Below are 21187 nucleotides of genomic sequence, written 5' to 3' on the forward strand. Positions count from 1 at the left end.
GGGGCGTGGTGGAACACAGCTCTCCTGCATTTAAAGCTATAGACACAGAAACAGCCTGTTCTGAGCAGACACGAAATAGAGGGATTTTAGGCGAGAAACTTCAGTCAAGTTTTGGGAAGTTTTTAGACTAATTTAAACTTGTTGAAAAGTTATCCAAGGTGGGTAAGTGTTTGTAGATTACTGGTTCAAGTTCTGGTTGAGAAAAGTGTGTGTGTGTTTGGGGGGGGGGTCCTCTGTCTTTTGACTACTACAATTTGAGGTCAAGGTAGGTAGGTGTTTTTGTCTTTGAATGATCCTTAAGCAAAGCAGATTTTTCTTCCTAACCCTTTACAAACTGAACAAAGGATCTCCAAACCCCATGTGTAGTTGTTAACATTTTGATAGATGTGCTTTTAGCATCAAATCAAACTATGGTACGTTGTTTTAGCAAACAAGCTTTGAAGCAATAGAGCCAAAGTAAACTATAGTTCGCTTTCAATGAAGCTCAAAGTCCATTAACAATTCACAGGTGGATGATGCAAGGCTAAAGGTAGAGGAATAATCAGCTTTTATTTGTCAGATGGCTAGAAAAAGAATCACATTGAGATGTTGCTCACTATCATTGGGGCATTCAGGAAGGCTGGATCTTTGCAATAATTTGACAAATACAACAGTCAACTGAATGTCATTGTTTTTGGCATTTAATTAAAAAAAGAAAGTGTATAAAGCTGAAGCCAATTTGAAAAGGCAATGTCACAATTTTCTGACATTTTTTTTGTACGGATCAATGTATTAATTCAGTGAGAAAACTAAAGTATGGTCTACTATGTTATGATCAGTCAGTCATTGTGAGCAACAGGTAGAGATAAACAGACGATTAGAAGTATTTATAGAAAACTTGTGGGTGGACAATCTGAAAGTAAACAAGAAACTCATCAGCAATTGTTTTGAAGTTCACGATAGCTAATTTTGCTGAGCAAGTAATGTAAACAAATCTTTTCAAAACTTGACTTCATAGCAGACAGACTTGACAGTTTTTCTTCCCCTGTCATTACAATGATTGTTCTCACCTGGTGCTGAGGGACTGGATGTGGATCGTGCTGAGCTCCTGCAAACCTTGTTGATGTGTGTGTGTTTGTTTCAAAGGCTGCATTTGTGCAGGAGCGCTGGCGTTCGCTAAAGGGGAGTGAAGCTTCTTGCTTCGGCGGGTGCAGCAGGTGCCCGTCACGCCTTCCTGGCTGGAGAGTGAGGGGCTTCGAGACGGGTAATTCTGCAGTCCTGAATCCAGGTAGCTCTGCTGGTAATACTGCTCGTCCACAAACTCGTGGTTCTAAAAATAAAGACAAAGACAGCGAGGGAGTCATAAAAAAGAATGGACATTTACAGCATTTAGATTTATGGCCATGTACTCTACTTGGCTTGATATACCCCTGAGAGTTTCTGCTTTAGAGCCTGGGTCAGTAACTCCTCTGACAATGTGCTTTTTTTCTCCTACGTGTGCAGATATTGAAAAGACTCTTACATTTTCAAAACCGTTTAAGATTCTAAAAATATTTTAGTGGTAGAGCACTCTCATTGGTATTCAAGAAGGCTCAGTCAAGACTCTTCTTCTTAATGACGCTTAGCAAGAACCTTCTCCATGTTTTTTTAGCAGGGAATCTTGGCTAGTGTCCTCTTTGATGCTGTGCTGGTGGGGGTGGGGAGGGGGGGGGGGGGGGGGGGGGGGGGGGGGTAGCATCTGTGTGGATGATACAAATGGGATGAATAAGCTGATCAAAAAGGCTGGCTCTGTGATTGGCTCAATCCCGAGGACCAAACTAAAAACAGTTCTGATCTTTGAAGGCACAGTGTTTTAATGGACTGAGAATCTCCTTCAGTGAGCAACTACTAATGCCTTAGTGTTCTAGTGAATTACTTAGAACAGTGCCTCCCTAAGTGTGGGCCGCGCCCCCCTGGTGGGCCGTGTGGGTAATGCAGGTGGACCGCAAAAAGCCCTCCTCCAATTTTAAAAATAAAAGAAATATCACAATAATGATGATTTACCATGAGTGAACCCTTTAGGTGATTAGTAAGGCATGTCATGACTATTCATGGACATAATATCACATAATATTTTACTATCTGTTTAGTAAACTTTCGTGTCTATCTTGCCATAATATATTGTCAAGTCCAATAATTTGCTCTTACTGAAAGTGATAGTTGTAGTCATAACTTTTATTTTAGAACGGGCCCTGGAGTCATTTTGTATTTCAAAGCGGGCCACGGCAGTCTTGAGTTTTGGAAAAGCTGACTTAGAAGGTCCTTTGTTCCAGAAGCAGTCAGATATTTTACAGTTTTAGTAGTGGCTCTGATTCATGGCTGTAAATGATGTCTCAAATTGTTATTTATTTGCTTGTTGTGTATTGTAATCATACTGTCTATGTTGTTTGTTGTGTGTATGACTTGACCAGGTGGCAAATGATTTTAAAGTAGGATTAATAAAGTTTTCTAGTTCTAATTCTATTTCCTCTTGTAAGCATTTTCTCAAACAGCACAGAGCTGTTTTGAGCTAAAAAGCTCCAAAACCTCACTGCTCATTTACCTGCCTGTCTCAAAAAGCAGACAGGTAAAGCTGGCTTGTAATCATGAAGAGGACTTAGCAAATTAAGAGACAGATAACTTCCATCTGGTGCCGTGCAGAAGAAAAAAAGAGCTAAATGAAAGAGTAAGTATCAAACTTGGAGAAAAAGTGGAAAAAGACAAGACTGCAATAAATGAATGTAGCTCCTCTGATGGAAGTGTGAAAAGAAAAATACTTACCGGTACCTAGTCAACTTCAAAGGTGACAACCATGACAATGTTGCTTTCAAAGCTTGTTTCAGCTGCCCTTTCACTCTGAACTTTTTATTCATGCTGACATTCATGTGGTTCATTGTTAGGATTATACAAGGTAAAACATGACAGTTTGTGTGTGTATGTGTGTGCAGCAGTGCATAAAAGTTTATTTCATTTGCCAAGCTCTGAGGTGTGAGAGGCTGAAACAGACAGTGTTACTGAATTACAGACAGGAAAACAAGCGTGTATCATGAGAGAGATTCAGCGTACCGGAATACATGCTACCTACAGTTTGATCATACACACAACACACTGCTGAAGTAAACACATAATGGCTGGCTGATTGTGATTTAACGTAGAGCTCGAGCTAAAAGAAATGCATGAATGATTTGACAATTTACGATACGATACACTTTATTGTCTCCTCAGGGAAATTTGTCTTGGATTCAAAGTGTCCAAGGTTTATCATGTTTTTAAGTTCATATTTTAAAATCTGTAAAATGTAACCTTACATTTTGTGTGAATCTGAAAAAAAAAAACCCTAATATTTTGAACATAGTTTGTATTTATTATAATACACATTATTATTTTAAATAAACATAAGGTTTAATGTGTGTGTGTTTGTGTGCACTCACAGTGGTTTTCTCCAGACAGTGCAGCAGGTGGTGGTGCTGGCTCTCTAATAGAGAGGTAGACTTGCTCAACCGCTGCTCCTCCTCCATGGAACTCTGTAACACACACACACACACACACACACACACACACACACAAACACATTCAAATGCAAAAAAAGAAAAGAATGATATGCTACATCTTGTAGTAAGTATCTGATCAGGTGTTGAAGGTGGGCGGCCTGTTGCTACTAAGTACCTGATCACAAAGGTTCATCTTGTATGGGAGTTGCTTAAAGTGGAGAAGGAGACAAAAGGAGAACAGACAGGTAGAGTTTTACTGGTGTTGATGTTTCAGCACTGAGGACAGACACCTGTCAGGTTGCACACACAGAGGACTTCACCACGCAGACCCTGAGTGGCTTTTCTATTAACATCAGAGGAGCCAGGGCATTGATCCGGGCTGGAGAGGATACTAGAAGTACAACTCTCTCCTAATAGATACAGTGTATACAACTCATAGAATATTCCATCCTGACATTTTGCCTCCTCCTCTGTCAATGTAAAAGCTAGCTCTAGGCGACCCCTTAAAGTTGTTTTCCTTATTCTTTATTTAGCCTGTAGCCTGATTATTTGAGTGTGTGTCTGTGTGTAAAAATGTGCAAGCTTATTTTATTTATTTATTTATTTTTCGGCTCAGAGTAGGTTTGGGTGCGGAGCTCATTTCTGTGTTGCAGTGAGGTGAGTCAGGAAAAAAAGGGAACTGTTTGTGAGCATGGTGGATCCTTTAGGGAAGAAAAAAGAAAACCAGGGGAAAAAAGTCATTTTCTGCTTCTGTTTGTCATCACATATTGTATGTTGGGATTGTTATATTAGTGCAATAAATCACTTTAGGAAGCTACAGTAAACCTTCATAGAATCTCTCCAGAAATAAAACTCTTAATAAAATAGTTTAAGGCTTTAAACAGTTTCTTAGGCAAACCTTTATGAACACTGTTTCTTGGGACATATTTGGAAAGGGGAGACATTTAGTGAATATTAGTAATATGAAAAACCTTAAATACCTACAGTACATCCAAGTGAGGGAAGAGTAGAAAACACAGACAATAAAGATTTGGCTGGATAACTGACATACATATTGGTCACAATAGTTTTATAATGAGCCTGGGAAGATGTCAGTTCAGTGAATCGCAGAATGCCACTGTGGTCCTGTCATAAAGAAGGCAGTGATTCACAAATACAGACTTTCAATGTGTTACATCAGTCTTTCCCTGCTCAATGTGTGGTTGTGCTGTTGATAAAAAAAAAAAAAAGGCAAAGAAATACTGCCCTGATCCTGCATGCTCCACAGCACCGCCGACAGGCAAGTAAAATGCCATGTTTGGAAGATTTGTAGCAGCAATTTTCTGTTGGTTAAGCGGGGCGGCTGGTGCTCTAAGCAGAAGCGTCTTTGCTGAGCGGGTACATTCCCACTCTGATGACTCGGTTTGTTCTAGCCAAGAGCGCTCACCTGTGTTCATGCTGCTTATCTGTACCTAACACAGCAGTAAAACACAGATGTTTAGGTGGGGTTATTTCCGTCTTCCTCTATAGAAGTGCAAGTTCATACCAGAAGTCTGTCTGGAGGCAGCGGTGGCTCAGCAACCTGGTGGCCACCATACTGTACAGACTGAAACGGCTTTATCTGCTGTGTCACTCTGCATGGTGCACTGCATGTTGTTTGTAAATAGCTTCATTCCCAGTAAATCTTAGCTTAATGACAATTCACATTTAGCAGTCATAGATCTTTAAATAAACTGTTAAAGGATGACTTTAGAAATAAGCAACCAGCGTGAATGATTATATTTCACTGTGACTTAAAACTACACAAAAAGAGAAGTAAGAATATCACTCATAATATTCATAATTAACACTGTGACTCTTACATTACATAACTTTTTTGTTGTTGCCAAAATTCATTTTTTTTGCTCATAAATGTGTGATTCTTCAGTGTGATATTGCTGATAAGTTCATATGTTGCTCTATGAAGTTTCCAAATGGCAACATTATTTTTTATTAAGCAAAAAAGCAGGCCATATACACTCCACAATGAACTGAGTCTAAACTGTAACCACATCTTTATAGGGATGGAGTACTAGAAGTGTCCGTAATAAAACACACAGTAAAAGAATCGTCCTTGTTTAAAACTTTCTGCAAACTTTGCAACTCCTACAATTGTCAGCAGTCTCTCTAAACAGCTGTTCTTAACCACATTATCTCAACACGTATTCTCTGATCTTGAGAAATATCTAATAAAGCAGTTTTCAGCTTCAGTTAAACTTTACTCCCAACCCTTTGCTGAATTCTGTATATATGAACAACACAGCAGCCTTTGCAAAATATTGTCTCTTAAGGCGATATCAATATAAATTCAATGCATTATTCAGCCCCAGCTTTCATATAAACACTGGTGATGCATAGATTCTTGCCTCAACATTACAATAGTAGAGAGAGGGAGAGAGAGAGAGAGAGCGAGAGAGAGAAGAAGAGGCACTTGTTTTTGTTTTCGTGCGGTGTCAGCCCCAGGGGCCACCATAGTGCTTGTAAACCGCAACATTTTGGTGAGACAGAAACATCCTTGAGTTGTGTTTACATTTCCTGCTGCATCGCCTGAGGCCTGTTCCTCAGCTGGGCAGCTGGGCTCAGAGAAAGTCACATTAGATGTGCAGCTTATTGAATGAGATCACAGTGAGCGGCTCTGATGGGATGCTGGGTGGATTCTAAGAAACGATAATTATAAGGAAAGTTAAAAAAAATGCCTGCATCCAATTTCATCAATTGTTATCTAGTCTGACGTGTTTTTTTTCCCAAGGACATGCAGAGGTCAGGTGAGGTTAGATACAAAAATATAAAAGAATGTAAATACATCTTGTGAAGGTGGGTTTCTTGGTGGTAATAAGGGCGGTCTTACCGTGAACTCCAGCGCTTCATTGAACAGCCCGTTTCTCTTGCTGTGGAGAAAGGCGTTGGAGCTTCCCGCCTTTGATAGTCGTATCCTGGCCAAGCGGGCTTTCTGCAAAGAGCAAGACAACCACAAAAACCACCTGTTAGTCTGTGACTACACCTCCTCCTATGTCAGAATGATTGGGTATCATCCTGACACATCCCATCGCTTTGAGCTACAGCACTTTCACATGCTTGATGTCTCACTTGTGATCTTATAGATCAAATCAAACATGTGCTACTAAAGCATTCACTCTGATCTCCCGTGATAAATTCACTCTGATCTCCTTTGATACTTATAAAAGATTTATGGGCGACTCGTACTGAAACATTCCCTGGGTTGAAATCAGTAACAGAGGCTGTTATGAGTAGAGCAGGTATGAATTAATCCTGTATGCATAAAGCAGCTAAGTGTCACTTTAAATACTTGATTCAGTTTATTTGGGCTGTTATTGTGCTGCTATGTTAGCAGATTTTGTTTAGCATAATAAATGAAGGAAGTGTCCCGGCCCAATATGCTCTACATCGTTAGTGTCGGCGTAATATATCAAACAAAAAAAGTGCAGTTTGCCAGAAGTCCAGTCACTTTCCCGCTCTCCTTCTCCCTCACAACTGAACAAAGGAAGACAAGAAACACTCCTCTTTGGAGTCAATGCTTTAAACCCCAGTAAGCTTTGAGACTAACTCAACACTCCAGTTTTCTGCTCTACCTGAAGCACACTTCTGCGTCTTCTGAATGAGTGCGAAAACGATCCGTGTATGCACAGGCCCGTGGGGAAAAAGTGGGTCTCAATAAATCTCTCAATTACAAGAACTGCTCTTACAGGATAGTGTAATCTGAGTCATTCACTTCTCAAAGGCCCACCATTTTCCTGTCAAAGTCAAGAGTGGGGTGTCAGACGAGGCGCAGCTACAAAGTGTGTGTGTGTGTTTCTGTTGCTTTGCTTTCTGAATTTCAAAAATAGAACGCTGGATTGATTGAAGGGAAATTGGCGGAAGGATAATGCGAGCTGTGTAAATGAAGAGCAGACACAAAGCTTGTCTGGTAACAGGAGCCACATGCTCAGCCGGGGGGGGGGGGGGGGGTTAATTGAGTGTGTGGATGTGTGTTTGCATATCTCCATGTGCACACTCCTCGCCTCCAAAGCTGAATTTCAATTTATATACATGCCAGCCGTATATGGGAGTCGCAGAAATACCTGGTGCAGTTAAAAAATGATAATGAATGCTGATTCGAGCTCATCCCCTCACTAGAGTTTCATTTGAAACATGCTAATGTTTGTTGACCTGCAGGTAGATCATGCTGTGATTTAGTAATCTAAAAAGAAGCAGGGGAGATAAACAGGAGTGCATGTTAACATAAACATGCACAGTGGCCCATCTATACTGCAGCATCCCATCTCCCTTCTATTTTTCCCCCCCCAACCTCTTTCTGTTCCCCTGAAACTTGATCTTTTTTTGTCTCTCTCACCTTCTCTCGTGCTCTCCTTGATAAGTTTTCCTCGCTGTCTCTGTACCCTCACACTCTAACACCTATGTACATTTTGTGCCCGCTCAGCATTCCTGCAGACCTTTGGGATAACCCGTCTTTGTGTTCTGGCACCGCGCTCAGCCAATGGGAGCCTCTCTGGCTTTGGTGATGGTTGCCAGGCAGCGCAGGGGTAATGGAGGGGATGTTAAGAACACGTCCTGGGAGATTGGATCTACTTCTGCAGTTCTCTGATAGATTCCCAGGGCCTTTGGGACCCGGGTGCTTGTGTCTGAGGCCCATCTGTGCTTTCAGGCAGAGCCATGGTACGACAGATTGAGCCTGAATTGCTGCTGAAGCATCATTCAGAGCGCACGGTAGTGAAGGGAAGTCATGGACACAGAGCTTTCATTAACACCTACATAGAACACCATGGGGAGGGTTACATAGCCAACAAGTGTAACTGCTGCACATTCCTTCAAACTGAGACACAAAGAGTCACATGTACAACACAACAATCACTGTTTCAGTACTGGAACAGTGATTTCAGTACTGGAACAGTATTTCTACTCACATAGAAAGTATGTAAGTATGTTGGCCCCATATAGATGCTACTTGATTATTAAAATGTAACCATGCACTGTGTATAAGACGTGGACGTAGCAACCCTGACATCCTGACTCCACCCACTGGTTTGTGTGCTGCGGTTTTTAAAACTCAACTTTTGCTCATATAGCCATCTCGTCCTTGTTTCCTTTTTTTCTTTTTTTTAAACCAGACGTGACCATTATAGGCATAAAGATGGAAGAGTATTGCTATCTTGGATAATGGAAAGTTGATGTAACATGTCAATTCCACCTAAAAGCGTACCCTTTTTTTATCACTTTCCTCTAAATGGGACCGTAATTTATCATAAGTGAACACAATGCTGTATGAAAGAAGACTTTAAACTCATAATTTAGACCTTAAAGTCATGTGGAAAAAGTTAATTGAAGTAATCGTCCAAGGAAGTAGGTTTTATAACTTTAAGTAAAGTTAATCTCATTACCTCATCTAAATAGTCTCAGCTGATTTTGGCATGTTGACATGCTGTTTAACTTGCTGCAGCTGACCACATAATGAGCTCTTTCACCTTCAAACTAATGTTGTGTGCGCACCTCCATTGTAATTGTTTGTTTGCTCTTTCATTCAGCAAGCTAGAAGTGTGTCCGTGTTAGCTTGTTAGATAAGCAGGAGAAGCAGGAGAGCTAATTAAGGTTGTTGTTTTAAGTCTGTTACCTCAGTGTTGTGGAGCAGGCTGTTGTTTAGCTGTTAATCAGTGTCACTGTCTGCCCATCATAAAACACTGATAATACTGCTTAATGCAAGTATGATATCAAATAAAGACATTTGATTGGCTGTTGGGGGGGAAAGCTTTCAATTTACCTAAAGAAGAGAAAATCGATATTGAGCCAAATGTATAGAAAAAAGATGGCATCCCGGTAAAAGAACATAAATCATTCAAATAAATGCACTGAAGTGCTATTTAAAGAATAGAAAAAAGTGAACGCAATCTCAGCTGGACTTTGAAAAAACAGAAGCTTTCAAAAATGCTAAACTCTGTTTGACCTGCCAACCAATCAGACATGTGGCGCTTCAAATCACTGGTTGAAATAATCCAGATGGGGTCGCTGAGTTAGCTCAGGTGGTACAGCAGGCCAGGCTACAGTCCTCATTGCAGTGGTATCAGGTTCGACTCCCAGCCCTGACGCTATTTAGTACATGTCACCCCCCACTTGCTTCAGCCATAGTTCCTGTCTATATCCATATGTCTATAGTTCCTGTCTATATCCATATGCTGTTCTACATTGTTTCCTTTGAAGCTTTCATCAAGTCACTACTGATGACGATTCACTATTAAAATATTACAGTTATAAGATGTAAGATGTAAGCCAGCACACACACAGATACTTCATTTTAACATGATTTGCTGCCAGCTGCAGGATCTGAGCTGGCATATTCACAGCTGATCAAAACACACCACGTATCCACACAGCTCCCATGCCCATGCTCTGCAGAGCATTGCCAGGAAGTTTTCTCCAAGTTCTTTTTTTTTTTTTTTTTTTTTTTTGAAAGTAAAAGTTGAAAAAAAAAAAAAAAAAGTCATGCCGTTTTGTGAGTTGCAGCTTTGTCAACTGCCTATATAGGATTTGGCTGAGTGAAAAGTGGAGCAATCGAGCTATGAGACCAGATTAGGTTCTGCCTCAGGCTTGCCTTGGAACCAGACAAGTGAAAGAGGAGACCATCTGACAATCACACACACGCACGCACGCACACACGCACACACGCACGCACAGCTGTGGAAAAAGAGCCTCTTCTTGTTTTGCAGCTGCCACTGTCACTCACATAAAGAGTTTTTTTTTATACATGCTGACATTTCTGCAACAAGGAAATATGCGTCGAACTTCCTCTGAGGTACGTTGCTTTAAGTTAACACACCACACATAAATGGAGAGAGAGAGAGAGAGAGAGAGAGAGAGAGAGAGAGAGAGAGACAGAGAGAGAGAGAGAGAGAGTCACGAACATAAACAAGAGGATGGCCAGAGAGAATGGCGGGGAAAATAAGAAGCAATTTTGGAAAGACTGGCTCTTAGAAAATCCACCTTGGTTGGATTTTGTGAAGTCAGGAAACTCAATAATTGATTCTGTCAAAATCAACTCCTCAGACTCCTCCGGTCCATGGATATCTGTCTCAGTAGCAGACAGCTTAACCTGGGACTAACACCACTCAGAGAAAAAATACCTTTGCTAAGCCTGGATTAGCTCCTCTTTATAGAGACAAGACCACCTCAGCTTGCAAGATGCTCTAACGCAGGTGTTCAGGTTTTTATTTTATGAAGGACATCATTCATAGCAGAACTCTTGACCCCCCCCCCCACCCCTCCCCCCAGTGAAGTCCCCAGTCAACATCTCTTCATTTCTTTTGTTGGTCTGCCTTTTTGAGAAGTGCAGACGACTTTATTGATTGGCTAGAAGGGCAAAACACTCTCAGCCAGAAGACTTCTCCACCTTTAGACTTCAACCTTCTGAGGGACGGATAAAAACAATAGTGAGATGATTTAGAGCAAAGGGTGAGACTGAGAGGGAGGGAGGGAGGAGACATTTTTCATGGTTTTGTTTCTTGTAAAGTGAGACAAGCAAATGTAATGCTCATGAACGACAACGGTCAGTAATTAAGTATTCAATTAGTTTGAAGACAACAACTGGCCCAAATTAGATACATTTCAAGTAAAAGTGGGGAAATGTAAGGTAGTAAAAAGATAACTGGTGAGTTAAAAAAAGAAAATATCCCAAAAAAAATCATCGTTAAGCCATGTTACAAAACAGTTACCCATGACTGTTGCTTTATGGGGCGTACTTAGGGGTTGATTTCAGAGTTCTGTGATTTAGAAATGGAGCAAAACAGTCATTGAAGTAATTAAAGATTTTCTGAATTTACCACAAAATGTTTTCTCCTGTTTTTTACTGTTCCACAAGCCTCTTACCCACTCAACCCTCTGACTTTTGGTCAGACAACCCAAGTTTGAAATGTCGATTGCAGAACAGAACTTTGTTACGAGTTTGGTTTGTAGGCTGCTACCTCATGACTCCTCACAAATGTGTTTTTCATGCAGAGATTTGAGGGTTCATGAGGTAATACCCAAGCCAGAGGTTACAGGCGGATGCAGGGGGAGCTGTTGGGGCTGAAGTATGAGCCCAGTGCGCGTGACAGGGCAGAGCGAGAGACAGAACAGTCTGCAGCTCAACAGGACTGCTTAACTGAGATGGTGCATTTGTGAAGAATGATGCGTGTCAAAGGTGTAACCATGCAGCTAGAGCTGGGTTCCTGTGAAAGTTGCATTTAGCAACACCTTAATGGAGAATAAAAGGAGGATGTTTAAGTGTGAATTTTCTGTCAGACACAGTCACACCTATAGATGAGATCAGGGAGAACATATTCAGAGGTGATGTTACATGTCAGATGTTGTGATGGGGATATTCCATGCACAAGGATTCTTTAACTGTACAATTTGTGCTGCAAATAAATGCCAATTTAATCACAATATCTACAGAAAACCTGTCAATTGATAAGCCCTAAGAATGATATGGTTAACCGAAGATCTTCATAAAGATTTCGATTTCCGGGGAGCATTTATTGAAACTAAGCCCTAAACATTTTTAAAAACAAATAAATGTTTTTTTCTCACAGTGTAGACTTGACTTGATTTGTCTCTAACAACACTGGTTAGTAAGAACAGTTTCTTGTGAATGCTTCTTTGCATTATCTCCATCATTCTTTATACCTGCGTTTTAGACGATTAATTCAATCTTGAGGCTACAATGAAGTAATTCAGTTGCAGCTTGCGCATTTAACATCACACAATAAATGCCTGAGCGTGTGACTAAAAGTGTTTTTTTTTTGCATTCATCCCTGTTCACCAAGGTTAAAGCCCATCTGAGAAGATCTAATATTATTAACAGAACCAGAGCTACAGATCCAGGAGAATACCCAAGCCACACTTTGAAAGTTAAGCTCATTACAAATCCTGCCCTCGCTTTTTTAATCACTTGCCCTTTGTGATCCTCCATTTAAATCTCCCTCTCTGCCAGGTGTATTATTCCAAAACTGCAAATGGACCTACCTGAGGTTATTAATACCTTAATGCAAATAAGCTCTGAGGAGGAGCTGCAGATAGGATATTCTGTGCGGATCTCTTCATGGGATCATGTGCAAAGAAAGGAAAGACTTAAACTTGAAACTGTTGTAGAAGAAAAAGAGAAACACTAAGGACTATAGGAAGAAAGAGTACAGAATATACTTCATGCAACTAGTGGCATCCTCATGTATTTTTCCTTTGTGCAGTGAGATATAGATCAGGGGCTAGTCTGCACACCACCACCCAGATGGATGGCTAATTGTAATGGGAGCCCAGAACAGCTAACAATTAGACCAGAATGAAGATGGATGTGGATGGGGGGAGGGAAAACGGGGGAGAGAAAATGGGGAGCTGGGGAAAGGTGGATGGAAAATTGCTGAGGGACTTATGCTGCACTTTTACTCCTCAATTATTCCCCTTTCTTTGCTCCTGTCTGCTCTCCTTCCATTGTTTAAGTACTGTGAAAGAGGAAATTTTGGCTCAATACCATATTTAACTCTTAAAGAATGATCAGAGGAAGAATGGATTTTTCTTGAAAGTAAAACCCCACACAGGTAATAAATGCTGAACAAACGACATTTTGCTATGCTAAAGGACCAGTGACACTTTGCTAAATGGTTGGCTTTATGTCTGAGAAGGTCATATGTCATTAAGGTTATGGAGCATTAAAGAACACTACATGTAATGTAGACAGTTATGGGGGATTGAAGAATATGGCATGTCTGAGTAATTCATGGCTCGAGGGAGCCATTAAAGATCACAGTTGTCGTTAGCAGTGAAAGAGTGGACCGCACAATGGTAATGGCTCTATCATACACCCTCTTAACTGATCTTCTAAAGTGTGAGACAGCCAACCTACAGGCAAAGAGCATTAAATTAATGTGACATAACGTGTAATGAGCTGAACACATGTCAGCAGCAGTTTTTATAAAAGGCAGTAAAATCCATTCCAGTTGGTGCAGATTGCACAAGACGAGAGTCTACAGTCGGGCTAGCAGCTCAGTGAGGCTGGACTGATGTGCTACAGCACCTTTGAGTAAATGATAGAATAGATGTGAAGATAGTTCAGCAGGTAGAATATTAAAAGTGTTTTCTATATTAGTTTACCCTACTTGCATGCTGAGAACGTAACACAAAGAGCGCCTGTGGCTAAGAGGATTGTCATTATTTTGTCATCAGATATTATTGGATACAAGGAATTTTTAATATAATTATTGCTTGGAATGAAAAGACCTGGGATCACCAAAGTCTCAGAATAATACAATTTAAGATGATGTAATAGCTGTTCCAGATGACATTGGAATACGTCCAATTGTTTTTGAGACATTTGCTTTAAAACCACAAACGTGACCCCTTTCTGTGTAGAGTGAGCAGAGAATAACCAATAAATGATGGCAGTTGGGGTCGATCCGTCAGAAGTACACAAGTATGGCACGGACAAGAAGTCACAGTGACCCTGACCATTGACCACCAAAATCGAATGAGTTTCCTCAAAAATGGGACACTGACAGATGGATGGACAATTAAGAAATGTAATACTGCCTGCTACTGCTATCAGAAGCGCAGTGTTAAAACTGAATTCTGCAATTCTATCGAATAGGCTCTGAGACACTGACAAATGATATTGAAATCCAAAGAACCTTGCAGCTTAAGCATGTTTAAAAGGAGGCATTAAGGAGAGGCTGTTTTAGTTGTCTCCTCAGATTTCACCACTAAAGCTGGAACAATATGTAATTCAAGACATACTCCATTAGTTTTAAGCACACAAGCTACAATTCTAGGCAACATCACTCCTGTGGGCTAATTAAAGATGGCACATGTGGTTGTGTCTTCTACATGCTGTAAAATAAAACATTTGCAAACCTATCATTTTACCTGGCTCTTTGAGAAGGACCCAAGCATCCAGGTGGAATATTAATATAAAGGCAATGAAAAGGAGTTTGAGTCATACTGTTATGAAACCAAAAAAAAAAAAAAAACAACCTTCTCGGTATGGGTGTCTGAACAAAACCCTGACCTTACTGCAGGCAAGCCAGGGAGGCATTCAAGTGCCTAAGGGAGTCATTATGCACTGGTTAATGACAACAGCACCGTCATGCTACACTGAGAAGGGTGTGGGTGCTTTTGGAGGTGTGGGTGTCTGGTAACAGGTGTTGTTTGGGACACTGCACCACAGTGTGGCTCAGAGGAGAACACACAGGAAGGTGGGACAGACCAAGGGCAGTCCTGAGCTTACAGGAATTACAGTGGACACACACACACACAGATGTGTATGTGTATTCATGCACTTGTAACAGATGTACACACACATACATAGGCAGAAAAACAGACGGATGAACACCTTCCTCCCAGCCTGCACCTCATCTGGGTGATAGCTATTTCAGGAAAGAACACAGCATTAGGACACACATCGCCTCGAGCTCTCCCCCCTGCCTCCCCTGGTACTTTTTTCCTTCTGGCCTTCCTCGTCACCACTCCTCTCCTCTCCTCTCCTCTCCTCTCCTCTCCTCTCCTCTCCTCTCCTCTCCACTCCTCTCCTCTCCTCTCCATCAACATATCACATCTCATCAGTTCCGTCCTGTTTTCAATCTAGATAAAATCTTCCAACCTCTCAACCCTTTTTTGTCCCCTCTGTGTGTCTTTTTCCTCCCTGCAAACTTGGCTGTGGTACACCAGAGTCTTGTCTGGCAGACAAGGTTACAGTTAGTTAAGACTGGGGCGGCGGTCAGGCCACAGATTTAAACTACAACCAGAGAGCATGTGCTGAGATGGATGAGGGTAATCACAGAGGAGATGAGGAAGAGAGAAAGAGAGCAAGAAGAAATAAGCTAAAGGAGTGAAAAAAACCTTATTAGGAGTTGGGAGAAAGGATGAGAGAGAGGAATGGGCTCTGAATAAATGTGTCAGTGTGTGCACGTCCGCCAGCTCTAAGCAAACACACCACCGTCTATCTCAGGAGGAACAAAAAAGTGTCAGCTTGCCCTAAAACGATAATGATGATAACCAGCCCAGTTCTGTGTGTGTGTGTGTTCAGGCTAATGCTGACGCAAATACCCAGTTGGCTCATGGACACACCACAAAATGATTCTTTGGAGGTCCAAAGGCCGGGCTATTTACCAAAAAGAAGATATGATCTTTAAATCCTCTGCTGTTTAAAATTGAGTTTACATAATCCATTTGGAAATTTGTTCCTGTGTGTATTTCCATTACAACACTAACTGGGATAACATCTTCTCACAAGGACATCATCAAGAACGATCATGCAGTCATTCACTTCTTTAACCGGATATTTTAGGATTTAGACCTGGGTTTTGGATAAGGCTTATGTCATGATAACATTTAAGTTCTGGAGTCAAAGGTAGACTTTAGCTTGGGAGAATTTCCTATTTTTCACAATAAAAGAAAGTTTAAAAAAGTCAAGAAAGAAAATATTGTTCAGCTCAAGTAATAGTTGTACATGGGATTAAACCATGCTAAATGGTGTAAGTTTTAGAATCTTCTTTTGTGACTCATTTTGTTATGCTTTTGGGATCAAGAAGAAATCATAAACTTGGATTAGTTTGGGATTTCCAATAAGGTGATTTGGTTGTTGTAATTCTATTTTTCAATATTATATCGGAAATTCAAATCCAATAAATGCATTTTTCTGAGATTTCAAGTCCCTTGATTCTCGTTAAGCGTTAACTAAAAGGTTTTCCCCCGATCCCACACAAGTATTTCCATCATGCAAGTGTCTCATTGGAAAATAGTCATTTATTAAAGAACTAAACAACAAAGTGTACTGCTAGAATTTAAACACCTTAAAGTTTCTTTTTCTAATGAAAGGCTTATAAAACCAAGCACTAAAACTTAAGGTGTTGTGTTATTGATAGTACATGGGTCCCCAGTTATAGCTTCCAAACCTAAAAGGATGCCTCATCTAAAAGTTGGTACTTGAACTCCTTAGAGTAACTTTAAAAAAGAAACTCACCTTTGATTTGATATAATCTAACATCTTTTTCATTAAAAATAGAGGCAAGAAGTTATCTTAATTTTCCATATTTTCGGGGGGAGCTGCCTCTTGATTTCATTCAAACCAGGTAATAAAGTTATAGTGGGATAACACAGCTAGACACGCAGAGACAATTAATGAAGGATATCATTATTGTACGACTCTGGGTAAGAGGGAAAAAACCTCCAAAGTTATAAGGAAAAGGGAATGTCAGGGTTTATGTATCTATAACAACGGACTGAATCCATGGTGTCACTAATATGAATGTAAGTCAATTTGCATTATAGAAACAATTGTCAATTGTCCCAGGGAAGACCTGACCCCTGTTGAGTCCTCTCCTGTGGGGCAGAGAGAAGTTCTTGGGGTCCAACCCTCTTGGGCCCAGCTGAAGGGAAATTGTTTAAAATGTGTTTACCTGCATTTTCTGCGCCCGCCGCTTGTCTGCTCTCTGGTTCTGGTGATAGATGCGGCTGAAGTTGGACACAATGACAGGGACAGGCAGGGCGATTACCAGCACCCCACTTAGAGAGCAGATCGAGCCGAAGATCTTCCCTGCGATTGTCTTAGGAACCATATCTCCATATCTGTGAGGGGAGAAGGTGGAAGTGGGAAGAAATGTAGTGAAATGTTGTATTATACGTTGAATAAAATCAGTTTCAAGCTTTAATTGTATCACATGACTGGAGATCAGTCAGGCAGAGACACACACAAAGTCAACCACTGAACGAGCTGCCCATTCATTTCTTTCGTGCAAGACTTCCATCTTTCTTTCTTAAGGCCTGCTTTTCCAAACACAAACTGAAAGGGCCTGCTGACTTTATCCCACCTCAAGAGAGAAAGAGAGAGGCATCTACCAAACCTGCCCTGTCACTGAATGGCACAGTAACATCCCCAGACTCATTCCTTACAGCAGATACTATTAACCTTTAGAGAAAGGCTAGAGGACAAAACGTGGATGCCAGGGACATTTCACAAAAGCCATTTGGCCCAATTCAATCTAAAATTTTTGCAAGTCAAGCGCAATCTTGTCTCGAGTTCAAAAACAGACGACACAATTACAATAACTATATTAAAACAACCTCTTTTAGCCTGCCTAAGGACGTAGCTTAGCATGGAAATAACAGGGAAAGAAAAAGAAGACTGAGTAGAAGAAACTCAAAAGCTGAAAGAGCCTGAGTTAAGTTGGAAAAGCAACCCCTACTCCTAATGATGTTCATTTCTTATTCATGGGTAAAAAGTGCAGGTAATATGTTCCTGTTTTGCAGCTAAACAAGAAGTTCTACTGAATTTATTTGAATTGACTTAAAGTCTGGCTACAAATAAACCTTAAACAAAAGCTTTTCACCACTGAGCATTGCAGATTGATATGTTTAAACTGCTGTGAAAATAATTCCTTATCAGTAAGGTAGCATTACAAAAATAAATCTAGCAGTAAAGTGTATTAACCTGCAAAATAAAAAGCTAATCCCAGGTAAGTATTGTGTTTCTTCTGTTGAATTTGTTAAAAAAAATATGTGATTCTAAAACTGTATATTTTCTACATAGCACGTGTGCAATTAGGATTATGTTCCATGGACACACTCATTTGTGAACACATCGTTTGCAGGTATGCAGTTTGGTTGGTGCTGAAAGGCTGAGAGGGAAAAAAAATCACAGCAGACGCCAAGCCAGGAAGACAGCGACAAAATGGTGCAAGGGAATATGTCTCTTCTGCGTCTCGTCATACTCAGCCAAAAGCTATGCGACGTGTCAGGGGCAGAAAAAAGATTACACAGATATGCTGGTTTCTCTGACATCCACGTTGAATAATTCACATACAGGAGGATTTTAGAGAGGTAAGGCTACTGTAGTAGAACTCTTAAGTACTTCTACTTTACTCTATAGTTACTAGTTGCTGTTCTGATGACAAAAATCCTGGAATATAACATCCTATCTGAAAACATGTAAAATAACCTTTAGCAAAGCCAGCAACAACCTTAAAATGCTGTTTACATTTTATTTCATCAGTTATAATAACCCATTAAGGTGTTAACTAATCATCTTACCCTGTTAAAGCTTATATTTCCTGAATAATGAGTATTGTAAGACTTAGCATACTTTCTTTCTAGATCTTACAAATCTACGGATACAATTTTTGACTGCATGCCTTTTACTTGTGTTACCTTTTATTTCACACTGTTAGTATTCATAGTGCTAACTTTAACAGTTATGCTTAAGAAAATAAGAAACAGAGTTACATCAACATCTTTTAAAAACATTTTTGAACAAAAGCTGTATATAGTAACCCTCAACAAGGTCAGTTATATTGTTTAAGCTTGGTCTGTGTAATAATCTGGCAACAGAGTGTACATGGACAATAAACAGAAAGTCTAGATAGAAATTCTCATTTTGTGCATTTTCTCTGAAAAGTCCTCCGTCTAGATCTGTCATCAAAAATAGATTTCATCACTATATCGCAGGCAGCCACATTCTTTAATGGATACTGATGTCACAAAGAAGCAACTGCCTCGGCACTGTTCCCCTGATGCATCTGTAATGTATATCATAGGTCCCTGTAGACTTGACAGTGTGCAGAAGTAGTCAATCAACCTGTTGCTGCTGCTAGGCATGCATGCATATTCAAAAAGTCTCATACACACGCACGCACGCACGCATACACAAAACAAGTTGAGAAATTGAAAGTTAAAAACAGGAACATTCATTGACATCTTCTGCGAAAGTTGTTTCAGGTCCTGAAGATATCCAGAAACACATTTCTAAATAGCGCTCATCCGTTTCATTCATTTTGACAGATCACTGAGAGAGCTGGTTGTTGTTGGTTTTTTTTGGGGTTTCTTTTTTTTTTTGGGGGGGGGGGGGGGGGGGGAGCTTGGCAAACAGAGCCCCAGAGGCTCTTCATAAATGAACAATAATCTGCTCTTGTGTTCACGATAGTGGTTCTATAATCTAATGAAGCACTTCTGTCACAGTCTGTTGGAGATGGTTAAACGCACTCACACAAAAGAAGACACACAAACACACACCCAAAAAAAGCCATTCAGTTCATTCTGGGGAAGGAGATGAAACAAGAGATGGAACCTTAGAGTCATTAGTCAGGAAATTCAACAAAAACAAGCGCAATATGAAGCTCTTTAAGAGGAGGGTGGTTTTCACATCAACAAAACAAAGCACTGCCCACACACAGTGAAGCTCTGGTCCACATCCATAAGTGAGAGTATACTTACAGAGCACATTCATCGTCCACAGCAACCACTTTAATGGTCTTTCTACCCAAATTAGGCAATAACAATTCCATCAGCAGAACAGGGGCCCTATAACTACAAAACATTTCATCTCCCCCCCCTCTTCAGACAATGTTTCCATTAGGAGGAATGAAACGCTAATCATATTTATCTGCAAGTCTTTTTTAATGGGACCATATCAGATCGCCAGATAGAGGCCCTTCTCTCCTAATACTACAGTCAATTTGCCGCTCCCATTTAGTCAAGCTGGCCTGTCTCTGATGATACCATCTCTGAGCCATTATACATGGCACCAAGATAAAGCTGCAAACGCACACATTAAAGAAAGTGAAAGCTATAATAGGTGGCGCGCATGTGTGTGTGTGTCTGTTAGCGATAAGTGAGGCAGAGTGTTTGTTTTTATCCTCTCCTGCGTGGGGGAATGGTGGGACCGTTTTGACTCCTCTGAACTTAGCGATGGAGAGTGAATGGAAGAAAGTGAAAGTTAAAAAAAAAACTGGATGGAGAGACATTTTCTCAGCAGACTCTTCCCAGAGCACCAGGAAGCTTTTTTTTTGTATGATGTCTCCATCAATCCTCTTTCTCCGTCCTAAACAACATTCTAACACACGAAAAAATCTGATATGAATACTGAAATCTGATATGAATACTGAAATCTGATATGAATACTGATACTAAGATAAGATGATGTAAGATACACTTTTATTCATCCCACAACGGAGACATTTACCGTGTTACAGCAGCAGAGAGCAAGGACAGCCAACAAAAAAAAACACACACACACAATGAACACAGTGAACAATTAAATCAATAAAAAAACAATAGATCAAATAGTTGAAGAGCCAACAACAGAACTGCAGTTGTAACAAAATTTTGTGTGTATATTCAGTGATAAGAACACAAGTTGAACACGTTATTGCACAAGTGGTTCCATATACTATTGCACATGGCATCAGGTAGTAGGTTACTAGTAGTAGTTTGAAAACTGGTATCAATATAATAAATATCTAATGATTCTGGTATCAGTATAATAATAATAATAATAATCTACTGAAACTGGTATTAATATAATAAACATCTGAGTCTGATACATATCTGGTACTGAATAGTATAAATAGAACAAATCTATATAATAATTATTTTCCTCTTATTGGGCCAAAATGTCAGTATCGGATATCTATGAGCATGCTTCAAATGCACTGATCCAGTACCATTACAGCTTTACATCCAAAATCCAACTTTGACTTTGCAGCAAAATAATGTTTGAAAATAACAAACAACAGCGTGATGCCAGCAGAAGGTCAATCAAAGCTTGCAAAAAAGAAAGCAATCAGTCGCCTCTCAGAACTCCTGTCCCCATATCAGCCGGTGAGAGATCTTAGGTCATCAGCACAAAACCTTCTGTCACTGCCTTGATCCAGGAC

The 21187-nt window shown here is 40.3% G+C and overlaps 1 protein-coding gene across 1 annotated transcript in view; it reads right to left on the bottom strand.

Annotated features, from left to right (window-relative positions):
- The window catches only part of kcnd3 (potassium voltage-gated channel, Shal-related subfamily, member 3), a 102415-nt gene that overhangs the window by 3648 nt on the left and 77580 nt on the right, over positions 1-21187 (bottom strand). Inside the window, exons 3-7 of the mRNA XM_020650068.2 lie at positions 16937-17105; positions 6355-6456; positions 3664-3696; positions 3429-3521; positions 1050-1309 (exon numbers count right to left, since the gene is read on the bottom strand). Of these exons, the coding sequence (XP_020505724.2) occupies positions 1050-1309; positions 3429-3521; positions 3664-3696; positions 6355-6456; positions 16937-17105 (657 nt within the window). The remainder of the gene's footprint in view (positions 1-1049; positions 1310-3428; positions 3522-3663; positions 3697-6354; positions 6457-16936; positions 17106-21187) is intronic.

Source organism: Labrus bergylta, chromosome 12 (genome assembly GCF_963930695.1).
Source record: "Labrus bergylta chromosome 12, fLabBer1.1, whole genome shotgun sequence".
Lineage (NCBI taxonomy): Eukaryota > Metazoa > Chordata > Actinopteri > Labriformes > Labridae > Labrus > Labrus bergylta.